Below are 18,109 nucleotides of genomic sequence, written 5' to 3'. Positions count from 1 at the left end.
TGAGCAGAAAAGGGTTCAAATTTGCTTTGAATTCCTAATTTAGTTCTTTATTATCTAAGTCTCACAGCAAGACTTTCCATTACTTTGCATAAGACTAAGGTGAAAAAAATACCACATGCAGGAAAGCAAGCTTAATTTCACATCTTTGTAATTTTCACATTCACAAGAACTTTGTGAAGTGGGCAGGTCAGGAATTAACCACCCACTTTACAAATGAGGAAAGAGAGTCACAAAAAAAAAAAAGGAAGTGACTTATTCAAGGACATTGAGCTGGTCAGGTGCTACATTTGGTATTCTTTATTCTGCCACCTCTGTATTTGAAAAGAAACATCAGACTCGGGCACTTCTTAACAGACAGAGTCAAATAACTGATGTACCAGCGTCTGTGACATACCAGCCTGTGGCCATGGGACTCCCTGTATAACTAGCCACCACGCTGAAGGATGGGACACAGCACCAGCTGTGCCCCCTGCTCAGACCTGTGCAGTATGATAAAGAAAATAGAAGTAGCCAGCAGCTGTGGTCCAGCTAGATAAAGCTTTTAGGCGGGAAGTCAAGTGACAAGTGAATTCGTGTGTGTGTTTTTAACTGTGAGTTACTTTTGATATTTTTAAAAAGGCTTCTTGTGGAAGTCAGACCAAATAGCAGGAAGGTGTTACAGCAAGATGGATCTAGGAAAAAACCAATCTCACTTGATGCACCATCAGACACCTGATTCTCATCAAGAAGAAAACCATGCTCCAGGTAATAAAAGAGATTTTAAGAGGGAGTGGCTGTTGGGAAGGATTGGGGCTATGATTATTTTCCTCTTTTTATGGATCTAGCAAAAAAGAGGCATAATTAGGTACATTCATATATTATATGGGAAGAACTGGGGCTATATAACTTTTTGAGGTGACTTCTAGTGCTGATTCTAGTGCAAAGCAGAGAAACATAAGGAAATAATAAATTATTAATGATATATATAAACGAAAGATAATGAAATTACTCAATACTGGATGGTAAAACAATGACATGCATGTACTTCTTTGGCAGCATAAATATGATGTAACTTTTGGAAAGAGATTTGAAAATAGATATCCAAGACTATGGTAGTGTTTAATCTTTTGACTCACTAATCTTAGGCTTTGCATCTTTCCTGTAGCAGCATTTCTGCTGCTTTTGCAGAATCCTAGGCCTTGAGACAGTGATTTAAAGCTTTTTTATGCCATGAATCTCTTTGGCTTTCTGATGATCCTCTAGATCCCTTCATAGACTAAGTATTTTAAAAACATAAAATTAAATACATAAGTACAAAGCATTTGTGCTTATTAAGATAGTTACCAAAATTAAAAGCTGTGATATAGGACTTCCCCTTGTGGCTCAGCAAGTTAAGAACCTGACTAGTATCCATGAGGATTCGAACTCGATCCCTGGTCTCACTCACTGGATCAAGGATTAAGCATTGCCACAACCTGCAGTGTAGGTCGCAGATTCAGCTTGGATCTGCTGTTGCTGTGGCTGTGGTTGTGGCATAGGCTGGCAGCTGCAGCTCTGATTCAACTCCTAGCCTGGGAATTTCCATATGCTGCTGGTGTGGCCCTATACAAACAATATACAAACAAAAAAAACCTATGATACAGTATTATATGTGCTTATTTATAGATGCATTAAATAACAAGATCCATTGGTGGATCTAAAAACTGCTATATCAAATCAAATATATCATCTTGAATGATATTTTAAGGTATCTGCAATAACTGTAATGTGGTATGAAAAAAATCTGTAATTTCTTTTTGTGACACACTGCTAAAACTACTGTGGTTTGTTACCTACATTCATAATCAAAAGAAATGGTGGAGTTCCCATTGTGGCTCAGCGGTTATGAACCTGACTACTATCCATGAGGATGCCAGTTCGATCCCTGGCCCTGCTGAGTGGGTTTAATATTGCTGTGAGCTGTGGTGTAGATTGCAGATGTGGCTTGGATCCCATGTTGCAGTGGCTGTGGCTTAGGCTGGCAGCTGTGGCTACGATTTGATCCCTGGCCTGAGAACTTCCACATGCCATGGGTGCAGCCCTAAAAAGCAAAAAAAAAAAAAGGTATAATTTTCACCCATCCAAGTCCACCGTTAAGGACCTCTGTCCAAAAAATAAAAGGTGCCATCCATAGTCCAAGGGCATGTTCTGCCTGGGGAGCCCTAATACAAATGTGCAGTAATTCCATAGGCTCTAAGAAGTTTTATATCAAAAATCCAACTTGGGTGGCGACAGAACCTTTCTTTAAATTTTTATTTTATTTTTTTTTCTTTTTAGCCATCCCTGTGGCATGTGGAAGTTCCAGGTACTAGGGGTCAAACCTGAACCACAGCAGCAACCTAAGCCACAGCAGTAAAAATGTGGAATCCTTAATTTGCTGCACCACCAGGGAACTCCCTTAATTTTATTTTTTAAAATTGAAGTATAAATCGATTTACAATGTTGTATTAGTTTCAGGTGTACAGCAAAAGAATATACATACACACACACACACACACACACACACACATATATATATATATATTTTCTGATTCTTTCCCCTTATAGGCTATTACAAAATATTGAGTATACTTCTTTGTGCTGTACAGTAGGCCCTTGTTGGTTATCTATTTTTTATGTAGCAGTGTGTATATGTTAATTCCATACTCCTAATTTATCCCTCACCCCTTTCCCCTTTGGTAACCATAAATTTTGTTTTCTATGTCTGTGGGTCTATTTCTGTTTTGTAAATAAGTTCATTTATATCACTTCTTTTATATTTCACATATATAATGACATCATATGATTTTTTTCTTTTGCTTTACTTATGTGATAATCTCTAAGTCTGTCCATGTTGCGACAAATGGGATTATTTAATTCTTTTTTATGGCTGAGTAATATTCCATTATATTTACATACCACATTGTCTTTATCCAGTCCTCTGTTGATGGACATTTAGTTTGCTTCTGTGTTTTGGCTATTGTAAATCGTGCTTCAGTGAACATAGAAGTGCATGTATCTTTTTTTTTTTAATTTGAGAGTTAAGTTTTATTTGGGGTGAAATTACGACTTAAGCCCTGGAGACAGCATCTCAGGAAGCCCCGAGAAACTCCCTGTACTTTTTTGAATTATGGTTTTCTCCAGATAAATGTCCAGGAGTAGGATTGCAGGATCATATGATAGCTCTGTTTTTAGTTTTTAAGGCAGCTCCACACTGTTTTTCACAGTGGCTACACCAATTTACATTGTGTAGGAGAGTTCCTTTTTTTCCCACATCCTCTCCAGCATTTATTATTTGTAACTTTTTTTTTTTTTGTCTTTTCTAGGGCTGCTCCTGCAGCATATGGAGATTCCCAGACTAGGGGTAATCAGAGCCGTAGCCACTAGCCTACGCCAGAGCCACAGCAACGCGGGATCCGAGCCGCGTCTGCAACCTACACACAGCTCACGGCAACACTGGATCCTCGACCCACTGAGCAAGGCCAGGGATCGAACCCACAACTTCATGGTTCCTAGTTGGATTCGTTAATCACTGCGCCACAACGGGAACTCCTATTATTTGTAACTTTTTGATGACGGCCATTCTGACCACTGTGAGATGATACCTCATGGTATTTTTGATTTGTTCTTCTCTAATAATCAGCAATGTGATGAAAAGATGCTTCTATGGGGAATGTCTGTTTAGTTCTTCTATGGAGAAATGTCTATTTAGATCTTTTGCAATAGAACCTTTTTTGATAATAACTTTTAATATTCCAAAGCTTGGAGAAACATCATCCTAAGGGAAAACTCCAAAAGAAAAAAAGCTGTGTGCATGGAATACTTATTACAGTTTGATCTACAATGGCAAAAAAAAAAAAAAAAATTACTGGCAGCAACCTAAATGTTCAGTATGAATGGAGTGACTGGGTAAATGAGAATACATCAACTTAAGTATCATGTAGTCACTAAAGTTATAATTATGAGGACTAGATGATAGAAAATATTTCTCTTTTTTTGTCTTTTGTCTTTTTTTGTTGTTGTTGTTGTTGCTATTTCTTGGGCCGCTCCCGCGGCATATGGAGGTTCCCAGGCTAGGGGTTGAATCGGAGCTGTAGCCACCGGCCTACGCCAGAGCCACAGCAACGCGGGATCCGAGCCGCGTCTGCAACCTACACCACAGCTCACGGCAACGCCAGATCGTTAACCCACTGAGCAAGGGCAGGGACCGAACCCGCAACCTCATGGTTCCTAGTCGGATTCGTTAACCACTGCGCCACGACGGGAACTCCCAGAAAATATTTCTGATGTACTAGGTCAATGGATGATAAAGCTGTAGTATGCTATCGGCACAGCCTTGTTTAATATAGGGACTAGATGAATATGAGGAATAAAATGAAAGCAGGTTATAATGTTAAGGATGGCAGAACATGGCTGATTTTTTCTTTTATATTTGCACAATATGTACACTATTTATAAGAAATTAATAGATTGTTAAAACATACTCATGTACAAATACTAACCATTTTATTTTTATTTTTTTATCTTTTTTGCCTTTTTCTGGGGCCGCTCCCACAGCATATGGAGGTTATTCCATTATATTTATATACCACATTGTCTAATTGGAGCTGTAGCCACCAGCCTACCCCAGAGCCACAGCAACACGAGATCCGAGCCATGTCTGTGACCTACACCACAGCTCACGGCAACGCTGGGTCCTTAACCCACTGAGCAAGACCAGGGATCGAACCTGCAACCTCATGGTTCCTAGTCGGATTCGTTAACCACTGAGCCACAATGGGAATTCCTAACCTTTTCATTTAAAAAAAAAATGTGTACTGGTTGAGGTTTCTTTTGGGAGTTTCCATTATGGCTCAGTGGAAAAGAACCTAACTAGTATCCATGAGGATGTAAGTTCCATCCCTGGCCTTGCTCAGTGGGTTAAGGATCCGGTGTTGCCACAAGCTACAGTGTAGGTCACAGATGTGGCTCAGATCTGGTGTGTCTGTGGCTGTGGTGTAGGCCAGCAGCTGCAGCTCCAATTTGACCCCCTAGTCTAGGAACTTCCATATGCCACAAGTGTGGCCCAAAAAAAAATAAAGAAAGAAAAGAAAAAGTAAAAAGTACTGACTGGATATTCGATCCCAGGCATTCTTCAGAGGCACAAGGATAAATAAGATACAGTCCTTTCCCTCAAAAGGCTGGAAGAAAAACTTACACCACCAGTATAGGGATTCTGCCACTTTGCTATAGGACTCTTTTATTGTTAATGCCACAGTTCATCACTATCTCCCATAACTTTTACTTTTATTCTGCAGAAGTCATTGGAACATGGAGTTTACGAAACAGAGAACAACTCAGAAAAAGAAAAGCTGAAGCACAGGAAAAGCAAACTTTACAATGGCAATTTGGGTATGGTATCGCTGCAAGGGGAAAGGAATAGATATTTATGTAGCATATGCTCTGTGTCAAGTAGTGCTGAGCCCTTTTACACACTTCTATCTTACTAACACTCTCATAAATCAGGAGCTGTTACCTTACTGTACAAAAAAAAAAAAAAAAAAAAAAAAACAACCCATAAGGAAACCAAGTCTCTGAAGGTTAAATGTCTTGCCTAAAGTCGCACGTCTAGTACAGTGATGGGAACGGAATCTTATCTCTGGTCTTTTTATTTATTTATTGTCTTTTTAGGGCCACACCCGTGGCACATGGAGATTCCCAGCCTAGGGATCGAATCAGAGCTGCAGCTGCCCCGTCTGTGGCCTACACCACAGCTCACAGCAACGCCAGATCCTTAACCCACTGAGTGAGGCCAGGGATGGAACCTGCATCCTCCTGGACGCTAGTCAGATTTGTTTCCACTGAGCCATGACCGGAATTCCTCCCTGGTCTTTTTCAATTAGAGCTCCAGGTGATCAAATTATGGATATCGCAGAGACGTCTGGTATTCAACCAGTCTGGTAATACAACTATAGAATGTATTGGGAGGGAGAGACACCACCGAGAAGACCCTCGAGCTTGTTCTCCAAGCTTTCTATTAGCAAAATTCTTCTTGAATGAGTGTAGTTCACTCTCCATGGAGTAAACCAAAGCACTGTCTAGAAAGGAGTGATGGAAGACTTTGGGAGCTCCTAAATATCCACAGTCAGCTGCATGTAATCTCAGGCAGGTAGTGTAAGAACATGATCATAAATTAGGCAGCATCTAAGTGCATCCATTTAGAATATTACTATGAAAACAGAGGTACTGACTGATTGGAGATAGATAAGTACAGCACCCATCTAAGCCAGGGTTTCTCATGCTCTAGGTGGGAGAGTTCTTTGTGTAGGAGGCTGTCCTGTGCATTGAAAATGTTTAACAGCATTTACATTGTTGCTTTTGTGCATTTTTACCATCCCAGAGGCAGCCTCCAGCCATAGTAAGCTGCCTATCTGGACTATCCAAGTTATTCCTTCTCTGTACCAATTATTGTTTATGTTAGTATTAACAAGTTGCATAGAAAAAAAAAAGCTGCCTAGGATTTGAGTCATTTGTCCTATTTTTTTCCCATAAGCGCTGTCACATTTAGTACATGATTTTGCAGAAAGTGAGGCTTTTTCAGGAATGCATATATGTTATAGCAGAAACTACTGTACTCAGATCCTCTGGCAGGTGGCTCTGTTGAAGAATACCCAATTAGCTCCCCTAATTCCATACTCAGTAAACAACCCTCTGATCATTAGCTGGCTTTCCAAGTACTTGCTACAGAGAGAGTACATTTGTTTGTTAGCTCAAGCCTTGTGACTTTGCATGTCTCACTCTTCATTTAAAATTTGGTCTTTAGGGAGTTCCTGTCGTGGCTCAGCAGTAATGAACCCGACTAGCATCCATGAAGATGAGAGTTTGATCCCTGACCTCGCTCAGTGGGTTAAGGATCCAGCATTGCTGTGAGCTGTGGTGTAGGTCACAGATGTGGCTCGGATCCTGTGTTGCTGTGGCTGTGGTGTAGGCTGGCAGCTGTAGCTCCAATTGGACCCATAGCCTGTGAACTTTCATACGCTGCAGTGTGACCCTAAAGAGAGAAAAAAAAAAAGGTCTTTAGGAGTTTCCGTTGTGCCTCAGTAGGTTAAGAACCTGACACTGTCTCCCTGAGGATGCAGGTTCAATCCCTGGCCTCGATCAGTGGGTTAAGGATCCGGTGCTGTCACAAACTGTGATTGTGGATCCAGTTCAGATCTGGTGTTGCTGTGGCTGTGGCCAGAAGCTGCAGCTCTGATTTGACTCCTAGCCTGGGAACTTCCATATGCCGCAGGTGCGGCCCTAAAAAGAAAAGAAAAAAAATTGGTCTTTAGATTTACACATCAATCTCTTTGAGCTGATTGATGCGCCCTGCACTGATAAATGGAGCTGGTCTCAACAAGCTCAGAGAATTGGCTCACTGTGCTTGTTGAGGTGGGTGGGGGTGGGGAATAAAGGCTGAAAAAGTCCCTGAAACAGATGAAAGCTTTGTGAGCCTTTTGGTAGCTGGCTGGCCTTATTCTTGTGTCACATCTCTATACGACTGAGGGCTGTTCTCACTGCAACATACCACACAGTGAAACCTTAGTAGTTCCAGAGAGAAGTAGCAGAGTTTAATAGTTAAGAGCCCAGCTGCTAAAGCCAGATGACTAGATCTGAAGACTGGCTCCCTAGCTTTCTAGACATTTCACCTTAGACAAACTACCTAACCTCTCTGTGCCTCAGTTTTGTCATCTGAAAAATGGATATGATAATATTATCTACCTCATAAGTTGATGTGAAGATTACATAAGAGAACAGAATAAGTAAGTTACTTAAAACACTGCCTGGCACATAGAAAGTACCGTGTGTGTGTGTGTGTGTGTATTTCCTTTTAATAATTTCTAATACCAATTTCTAAGTACTAATTTCCATTTGGATAATTCATTCATGCAAGTTATTACATGGCTTCCTTACAACAACCACAAAGCTGGGCAGATACTATTAACTTCATTTTACCTGTGAAGAAAGCAAGACATAGAGAGTTTAGGTAACTTGTCCATGATCATATGATCACATAGCTAATAAGTGATAGAGTGTGGATTAAATTTTGGACCACACAGCTATAATTGTATCTTTTGAAAAACTACCAGGAGGAGCATGGAACATTATATTACTCGGATTCCCTCATATAGAGATCTATATTACAAATTATTTAGGATTTAATTTCTAGGATAATAATAAATGTTTCCTGAAGAATTCATATACATCATCTTGTAAAAGTCTGACAATAAGGGCTTTATAATTTATTTCATTACCTTGGTTACTTGGAATTAAACTTCAAAATGCTGAGGTACCATATCATCATATTTACCATCTGTATCTTTCGATATTTATTTTAACTGTTCTATTATAATATGTACCTTTTAACATTGACTACAAAGTAGTTTTGATAAGATAATCTTTTAAAAATTTATTATGGAAATTTTCAAACACCTAAAAGTAGAATAAGGTATACATTTTTCAAGTGTGCAAGGAACTGTGGGCACTGCGGAGGTGTAAAAAACACTGGTTTTTGGTGTTCTCGGCATGGTTCAGCAGTAATGAACCCACCTAGTATCCATGAGGATGTGAGTTCAATCCCTGGCCTCCCTCAGTGGGTTAAGGCTTCATCATTGTTGTGAGCTATGGCGTAGGTCGTAGATGCGGCTCAGACCCAGTGTTGCTGTGGCCGTGCTGTAAGCCAGCAGCTCTAGCTCTGATTAGACCCCTAGCCTGGGAACTTTGGTATGCTGCGGGTACAGCCCTAAAAAGACGAAAACAAAACAAAACAAAAAAACACCCCACAACATGCTGGTTTTATCTCCAAAGAATGTCTAGTTTACTGAAAGAAGCAGGGTTTCTCCAGAAATAACTACAGGATGAGGCAGCCTATGTTCTTTGCCTTAAGCATAATCCTTATAATAAATCCTATAGGGCTTGTAAGCAGGAAGAGTATATCAGCCCTGTGGTCTGTTAGAGAAGGCTCACAGGGTGGGTAGCATGGAACAGAATTTCAATAGGTTTAAAATAATGATGAAATACTTATTTTTAGTACCCTTTTCTCCTCCCTGAGTCCATCTGTATTAGCCATCTGTATTTGGTTATATTTGCAGTACCTAACAATTTGTCTTTGGCTGCAATTCCCATGCATATCCTTTCATCTTCTAGATCTTTAACTTTTAGTTCAGAATAGGTATAATACGATGACTCATGCCTTCCTTTCCACAAGCTGCTTTACCTCAAGAAAATACTTTTGCAGCTTTGGACCCGGCTTACAGTACATCTCATTGGGCATGTAGTGTAGCTACTTAGCTTTATTTTACACAAGACTGTGTTAGATCAGCAGGCCATATACATCAGTCACCTTCAGGCTGTACAGTTGAGGAGCAGGACTGTAGCTCTAGAAACACAATCATATTGGTTTACCCAGGGTGAAGAGAAATGAATTCACACAGACTAAACCCAAAGAGACTAATATATAAACCAGAGTTCCAGTCTATTCATTTACAATATCAATGATGCATTTTCCATAACCAAACTTTAAGTATATGCTGTCAAATACACCCCCCCCCACACACACACTATGCTCATCATGAAGGTTCCTGTTAAGTAAGGTATCAAAGACCAAAAGTCTTGGAGTTCCCGTCGTGGCTCAGTGTAAGTGAAACTGACTAGTATCCATGAGAATTCAGGTTTGATCCCTGGCCTAGTTCAGGGGGTTGGGGATCTGGCATTGTGTGAGCTGTGGTGTAGGCCAGCAGCTACAGCTCTGCTTTGACCCCTAGCCTGGGAACCTCCATAAGCCAAGGGCGTGGCTCTAAAAAAAAAATAAAAAAGACCAAAAGTCCTGACTGTCATTTCCTCTCCTGACAATTAAGAACATCTAGTACGGCTCCTTCATTTCCCAAACAAGGAGACTGAGGCCCAGGGAGATTAAGTGACTTGTTCACGATTGTGCAACAAGGCAGTGGGACTATGATTTCCAAGAATTTATTTGAATTTTGGAGCCCTGGTGCTGACACTAATTCCAATTTCTCCATAGAGAGAAAAAATACAAACGGCAGAAAACAGGAAAAAGAAGTAAAAGGGGTAGAAAGAAACAAGAAAATACAGAAATGAAGGTGGAGCCTCTGTCACAATTAGAAAATGAAATGATGGAGAAAGTTCAGGCACCTACAGAGAAAGAAACCGAACTACCCAGGAGCGTGACCGAAGCTTTCTTTCTGGCAGCCTCCCCACAAAGAGTTGTGCCTGAGAAACACTCTTCGGAAATAGGTCAAGAAAGCATTATCCATCAGAAAGATTCTTCTGAGTACCAAGAAATAGCGGTACAAAACCACCCTTCTGAAATATGCCAAGAGATGGCTGAATCTGAAGATCTCTCTCCTAAAGTGTGCAAAGAAATAGCTGTATTTCAAGACCATCCTTCCATAATGTGCTGTGACGTGGCTGAACCTGAAGACATCTCTCCTAAAATGTGTCAAGAAACCGCTGCAGCCAAAGCCCTTTCTCCTAAAACATGCGAAGACATAGCTGTCCTGGAAGGATGCTCCCTTGAAGTATACCCCCAACCAGAAGTGCCTAAAGGCTACGTTCTTGAGACACACCAAAAAAGAGCTGAACCTGATAAACACAACTCTGCACCAGGTCAAGGAATAGCTGAGACCGAGAGCTTCGTTCCTAAAACACAAGAAAGAGCTGTGCCTAAAGAGCTTGCTACAAAAACATTCCATGAAACAGTTGAACCTGAACAGGTTTTTCATAAAACATGTCAAGAAATTGCTGTGTATAAAGCCCCCGCTCATAAAACAATCCAAGAAACACCTGCTCCTGAAGAATATCCTCCTGAAATATACCAAGAAACAGCCAAGTCGAAAGAATATCCACCTGAAATATATCAAGAAAAACCTGCATCTAAAGAACATCCACCTGAAATATGTCAAGAAACACCTGGGCCTGAAGAATATTCACCTGTAATATACCAAGAAACACCTGGGCCTGAGGACTGTGCATCTGAAATACACCAAGAAACACCTGGGCCTGAAGACCTCTCTATTAAGACATATAAAGATAAGGAAGTGCCTAAAGAATGCTTTCCAGAATCATACCAAGGAACAGATGGACCCCAAGACCAGGATCCTAAAGCACACCAGGAAGATGCTAAGGATGTTTATACTTTTCCTCGAGGTAGGGGTTGTTTACTGGGGTCAAGTCAGTGACACTGCCACTTATTGGTGTTCCCTGTTCATAATCCAAATAGGTGCATCTCCCTCAAAGTGGTGACTTAGAGCCTTCTTTGACAATCTTGCATTTTCCTGTTATCTCAAGGGATAATAATGTCTATTAATGTCTTTGGATAGTTTCAAGTAAAAAATAGGTTTCATTCAACCAATATCTGTTTGGTACATTTCCATATAATTAAAAGAAAATAATAAGAGTGTATATAGGTTACTCACACATACTATCCATTTTGGAAAGCTTTAGCCGATCAAGAGAAATGAACTCCATAGGGAATGAATTGTGTACAAAATATTTTACAGGACAGTTGAATTTAGATTAACAAGAAAGCTTGATGAATAAAATTTTTCTCTCAAAAATTAAAATTTTCCTGGCAAACTAAAGGCAAGTAGATTCATGGTAAAGGTACTGAGGGAGATACAAAGGCATAAAATATGATCCTGTTACTATGGAACTCTTTTTTTTTTGTCTTTTGTCTTTAGGGCTGCACCAGGGGCATATGGAGGTTCCCAGGCTGGGGTGGAATCAGAGCTGTAGCTGCCGGCCTATGCCGCAGCCGTAGCAACGCTGGATTTGAGCCTCGTCTGCAACTTACACCACAGCTCACTGCAACGTTGGATCCTTAACCCACTGAGCGAGGCCAGGGATCGAACCCACATCCTCATGGATACTATCAGGGTTCGTTAACCACTGTGCCACGATAGGAACTTCTATGGAACTCATTCTTGTAGAACTTACCAGGTTTACCAAAAATCATTTCTATTCCAATATTTGTTCCTGAAAGGTTTCTCCTCAGCATAGCATTTGGAAAATAATGTGGCCTTTCTCCCGTTTGACTTGTCTCAGGGACATAACTGAGAGCTTGGTTCTCTTTTCACACTACTGTCCTCAGAAGAAGGGGGCTGAGTCTGCAAACCATAGCTATCCCCAGGGAACTGTTTTCTAAAGAAACCCCTGTGGTAGCCTATTTTCTCTTTTCCTTAAATATGAGTCCAACAAAACCCTGGGATTAGTTGGGTTCCAAGTAACACAGATTTTGAGGAAATAACCTTTGAAAAATAAATGACAGTAGAAGCAGATGTAGAAAGCAGTGCTTGTGCTTACAAGGGTCTTCTACTGGATAAGCAGCTGTAATCAACACAGTGCCTGGTTCTTTTTTTAAAAATTACTCAATGAGTTTTATTACATTTATAGTTGTACAACAATCATCACAACCCACTTTTATAGCATTTCCGTCCCAAATCCCAGGCGCATCCCACCACTGCCCAGCACCCGGTTCTAAGAGTTCCCTTGTAAATGGCAGCAAGATCAAACAGGCAATTAAATAATGCTTATTTTGTTTTTGGCTTTGTCTTACCAAACAAATGGAAATATCTACTTTTTTCCAGATTAGATAATTATCATACTAATAAATTATAAATGTTCATTATAATAAATTAAAGCATTATATAAGTGATATAAAGTCTTCTACAGTACCATCTCCTATCTCTGATCCTCAGTGTTAAGTTTTTGTTTTGTTTTAATAATTGAGATGGTAGAATACATTCTATTCTATAGCCTACTTTTTTTCACATACAATATATATTGTGGCCATCTTAATGACATCTTTTGTAACAATTGTACAGTATTTTAAGTACAGTAATTAATTCAGTCAATCCCTATAATGATGACACTTAGGTAACTGCCCAGTTTTACCATTATAACCATGTTCCATGAACATCATTGGAAGTAACATTTATTTAACTAACATTTGGCGCTTTATATCTGCCAGACACCATATGAAACTTTTTGTGTGAATTGCTTTATTCAATGTTAAAAACTCTATTGGATGAAGAATATTGTCCCTATTTTATAGATAAGGAAACTAAGGCTGGAGGCTTAAGTTAGTTTGATTATTTCCTTCCGATAAATCCTGGAAGCTGAATTGCTGGGCCAAAGAGTACCAGCATTTAAAGTCTGGATGAATTCTGTCAGACTAGCCTCCAAAAATGTTGTAGCAATTCACAAAAACCAAGAATTTATGTAAGTGCCTGTTTCCCACGCCCTTGCCAACACTGTACATGGTTATGTTTTAGTTACTTGGTGGTGCAGAGGTTAGGGATCCAGCATTGTCACTGCTGTGCTGCTGTGGCTTGGGTTTGATCCCTGGCCCAGGAATTGCTGCAAGCCATGGATGTTGCCAAAACAAGAACAAAAACAAAAACAAAAACCTTTGCCCATCTGCTAGGTTAAAAAAACTAATTGTTTTAATTGCCACTTTTTTGGGTGGTGGGATGACTAATGCTACTAGGCATCTTTTTGTTTTTTGGTTTTTTTTGGCCATGCTCTGGGCATGTGGAAGTTCCTGGGCCAGGGATTGAACCCAAGCCACTACAGTGACAATACTGGATCCTTAGCCCACTGTGCCACAAGGGAACTCCATAGACATCTTTTTATGATGATTATGAATTGGATTTTTTTCCTTTTGAGAATTTCCTGTTTGAATCCTTGTTCTGTTTTATATTTGGGTTATCTATCTTTTGATTGATTAAAAATCTCTTTAAATAATAGTTATTAAATCTCTACCCTACGTATAAATTGTAAATATTCTTCTAGTTGTTGTTTGTGGTTTAACTTTGTTTATAGTAATTTGATCATCTATATGACAGAATTTTAATTTTAGTTTTTAGTTATTCAAACCTATCATGATTTTAGTTCTTAATGAGTGACCTGTCCTTCTTTTCCCTTATTGTTTCTGGTCTATGTTCTGCTTAGAAAGGGCTTTATAATCTTAATTATAGCAATAGTCTATTGTTTCTACAACATTTATAGCATTTTAATATTTAAATCTTTAATTCAGCTGAAATTTGTTTTTGTGCAAGATGTGAGACAGAGTTTTTTTTTCTCCAAATGGATAACCAATTGCCCCCATACCATTTATCGTATTTTATTTTGCAGAAATGAAGGAAAAACCCAAAGCAGAAGAACCAGAGATACCAGCAATTCCAAATGTTCCTCAAGAGATGACAGAAAATGACATCTATAGTTATGTTTTGTTTTAACAATGTTCAACCATCATAGTTGTCCAACAAAATACACATCTTAATACATTATTTGTGTGATTTCATCAAAGTGTGGTAGAAATATCTACAATAGTCGTTTAAGTGTTTTTTCCCATATATAGACCATATTTGAAATAGGGAGCTGATGTGTTTTTTCAAGCTTTATCACATAGACAATTTCCTGCTAGTGTGTGTGTGCCTGTGTGTATGTGAATGTATATGTATATTGGGAAGAGGACAGTGGTGGGAACAGACAAAAAAGGGAAAATGGAGGGCTCAACAATTAATTTTTCCCCCTAGGAACAAGCATTTCTTTGATTAAGTCTTTAATTTTATTTTTTTAGGGCCATACCTGAGGCATATGGAAGTTCCCAGGCTAGGGATCAAATTAGAGCTGCAGGTGCCGCCCACAGCCACAGCCATAGCAACACCAGATCCAAGCCACATTTGTGACCTACACTGCAGCTTATGGCAACATCAGATCCTTAACCCACTGAGCAAGGCCAGGGATTGAATTCGCATCCTCATGGATACTCGTCAGGTTCTTAACCCACTGAGCCACAAGGGGAACGCTTCTTTGATTAATTCTTAAGAGCAGGAAAATTATTAAGTCTGAACAATTAAAATTTGGGGAAGTATGTAGTTTTCTTGTAAACTTTGTTTAGTTATTAATGTAGCAATAGCATACAAATTATTTTCCTTTTTACAAATTTTTTGTTAAACTATAGTTGATTTACGGTGTTGTGCCAGTTTGTGCTGTACAACAAAGTGACCCAGTCATGCATGTATTTACACATCAAAATTTTATTCAGGCTTCAGTTGGCTTTTTAAGTTATTTTAACAAGTCTTGTCATTCTGGGACTCCTTCAAAGATATTTTGGAGTGATGAATGTTGTTTATTTGTGTATTTGAATTTTGATTTTCTATTTTTACTTTAAATATTGTAATTGGGCAAAATGTACATTAAATCATTATCACAAGTTTAATTGTGCGGACAGCATCATGGTTAGCCTGATGAGGATGAGAAGACCTATAAACCATAGTCCTTGCCTGCTAGGGGTTTAATTTAGTCTCATGAGGGAATTAAACCAGATGAAAATAGTTACAAAAAAAATAGTAAATGGTAGTGCCATTTGAGTAGAGGATAGAACAGAGGGAATGGTCACTTTTTTTGCTGGAGTGACCTGAAAAAAATTATACATGAGTGGAGCCTTGAAAGATGAAGGGGATTTGTATAGCAGGTGAGGATAATTGCATGTGACACAGAGAAGGATGAATTCAAGACATGATGAAGGGAACTGTATGCAATCTACGGTTAATACAGGGTCCATGTGGAATAGCAAGGCTAGCAAGCTAAAAATTATTATTGTATTGGCATTCCCTGTGGCACAGTGGATTAAGGATCCTGCATTGTCACTGCAGAGGCTCAGGTCACTGCTGTGGCACAGGTTCAAGTCCTGGCCCAGGAACTGTCTCATGCCCTGTGGCAAAAACAAAAACAAAAACACCTCTTCAGGTGATTGTGATAGGTAGCTAGGTTTGAGGACCACTAACATAGAGGGAGGTTACAATGCTATTTCCCTCCTATTTGCCACACCTTCTCTTACAAACATTGCATTTCCCCGCCTCAGGATGTATTAATTGAACAATGGTTACTCATATCCCATTATATTATACAAGTAACATATTCTGCTGACGATGGCATACAACGTGATAGAAACTTACATCTGGATGGCACTTCAGAACTTATATTCTCTCTCCCTTTTTTTTTTTTGCCATGCCAAGGGAACTCCTAGAACTCGTGTTTTCCCATACAATTTTTTATTTGACCTGCACAAAAATAGGTTGGGCATTGATTATCATTCCCATTTTATAGATGAGGGAATTACTTCAGAGAGGCTGGGTGCTCACCCAAAGCCACATCTAGCTTCCTCAGTACTCTTTGTGATGGTTTTCAATCTTTGGAAATCTTGTTTCAACTTCACCTACCAGAGTGGGTCAAGATTAGAGAAAAAAAGGGTACTGAAATTTCAAGTCCTAAAGGTGTTTCCTTAAGATGAGTCTTAAGAGATTTGCATATGTACAACATGCAAAGGCACAAGGGTGAAAGAGATAAAACATATGGAATGAGGTATATAGTACATTGGAGAAAGAGGGATATTTTTCTTTTAGGATTCTACTTGCCCTTTTATCCCACTCCTTATATACATACAACCGATACTTTCTCACCATTCTCAAACACCAGTGTGTATCTAAAAATGTTCTAATTTTCTTCTTTGCTTAGAACCTTGAGATCAGAGAATTAAAATTTTGCAAGAATCCATCTAACCCTACTTTGTACTACACTGTGCTCATGGTAGGTGCAATGGTTGGTCTTTAAAATCCATGAATATTATATCAAGTATGATGTGTGTGAGGATCCAAAGTTTTGATTTTCAAAAGGATCCTTCACTGGGAGTTCCTGTTGTGGTGCAGTGGAAATGAATCCGACTAATATCCATGAGGATGCAGGTTCCATCCCTGGACTCCCTCAGTGGGTTAAGGATCCGGCATTGCTGTGAGCTGTGATGTAGTTTGAAGATGAAGCTCAGATCTCAAGTTGCTGTGGTTGTGGATAGGCCGGTAGCTGTAGCTCCGATTTGACCCCTAGTCTGGGAACTTCCATATGCTGCGGGTGCAGCCCCAAAAAGCGGAAGGAAAAAAAAGATCCTTCACCCAAATGAAAGATGATTCATTTATTCATTACACTGAGAAGTTCTTCTCACAGTGTAGGCAGATGACCACCTGCTTTGAATCATTTAGATTTTTTAAAGGCAGATTCCTAGGTCCTACCTCCAGAGAAAGGGTTGTCTCATAAATACAAATAATCATATGTAACTCTAGACAGGCTAATGAAAACTTCATGTAATAAAAGTGCTATATATTCAAGTTCCTGTCTCCCATAGAGAAATTTTACTTCTAAAACAGGGATTAATGTACCTCACCAGTATCTCCAAGTCTGTTTTGCATTTCAGAACTTGTCACACTTGGTAATGTATTTTTGGTGTGATTATCACGATATATGATTTCTAAGGCCAGGAGCGCATATACCCCTCATTTCTGCAACAGCCTGGCCACAAATTAACCGACTATCACTTTTAGCAACACCCCCATCTAGTGGCCAACTGCTGCTGTTACGGCCCCAGTTTTACAGCGGGTATATAGCTCAGCCCTTCTGCAACTTGTTCTTGTTTCTTCAGCTGCCCCAGAACTCTTTCCTCCTGAAAACAATAGCATTCTTGTCTAATTTTTTCTTTTTCTGGCTGCGCTGGTGGCATGAAGAAGTTGCTGGGCCAGGGATCCAACTCCCGCCACAAGAGCGACTCAGACCGCTGCAGTGACAATGCCAGATCCTTAACCTGCTTTGCCACAAGAGAACTTTTTAAAATTTTCACGTGGAAAAGACCTATCAGAAGATATGTAGGTGTACGAATTTTCTCAATTTTTAGTTTTTGTTTTAAACCCCACGATCTTTAAATCTTTGGCTCCTTCCAATGTTCCTTTTCTGCTAGTGATCTATTTAGTCCACGACAAATGAACCAGTTGAGGAACAGCTTTTCATGGTTATAAAGCTTCCACATCTATGCAGTTTTATTTGAATAATTTATTTTGCAGGCACATGCTCCACCCTCCGCACCCCAACCCTCATGCAACAACAGGATAAAAAGCTCAGAAGCAGAATTATGTATACAGAGAAACTTGATAAAATATACAGGTGAGAGAAGACGTTACAAGTCAATGGGTAAAAGGGCAGGCTAGCGGTGCAAGGATAACTGGCCATCCAATGGAATGAAAAC

The 18,109-nt window shown here is 39.6% G+C and overlaps 1 protein-coding gene across 7 annotated transcripts in view; it reads left to right on the top strand.

Annotated features, from left to right (window-relative positions):
- The window catches only part of HEMGN (hemogen), a 44,066-nt gene extending 28,807 nt beyond the window's left edge, over window positions 1-15,259 (top strand). For 5 of the 7 annotated variants that reach the window (XM_021066422.1, XM_021066449.1, XM_021066438.1 and 2 more), the window contains 4 exons: window positions 619-744; window positions 5,295-5,388; window positions 10,037-11,181; window positions 14,170-15,259. In XM_021066422.1, the coding sequence (XP_020922081.1) occupies window positions 666-744; window positions 5,295-5,388; window positions 10,037-11,181; window positions 14,170-14,273 (1,422 nt within the window). In that variant the 5' untranslated portion in view covers window positions 619-665 and the 3' untranslated portion in view covers window positions 14,274-15,259. The remainder of the gene's footprint in view (window positions 1-618; window positions 745-5,294; window positions 5,389-10,036; window positions 11,182-14,169) is intronic. The other 2 variants (XM_021066465.1, XM_005660265.3) reach the window with 1 other exon arrangement.

Source organism: Sus scrofa, chromosome 1 (genome assembly GCF_000003025.6).
Source record: "Sus scrofa isolate TJ Tabasco breed Duroc chromosome 1, Sscrofa11.1, whole genome shotgun sequence".
Taxonomy (NCBI): domain Eukaryota; kingdom Metazoa; phylum Chordata; class Mammalia; order Artiodactyla; family Suidae; genus Sus; species Sus scrofa.
The sequence above is the reverse complement of the archived record's forward strand: the minus strand, read 5'-3'. Positions and strand labels throughout refer to the sequence as shown.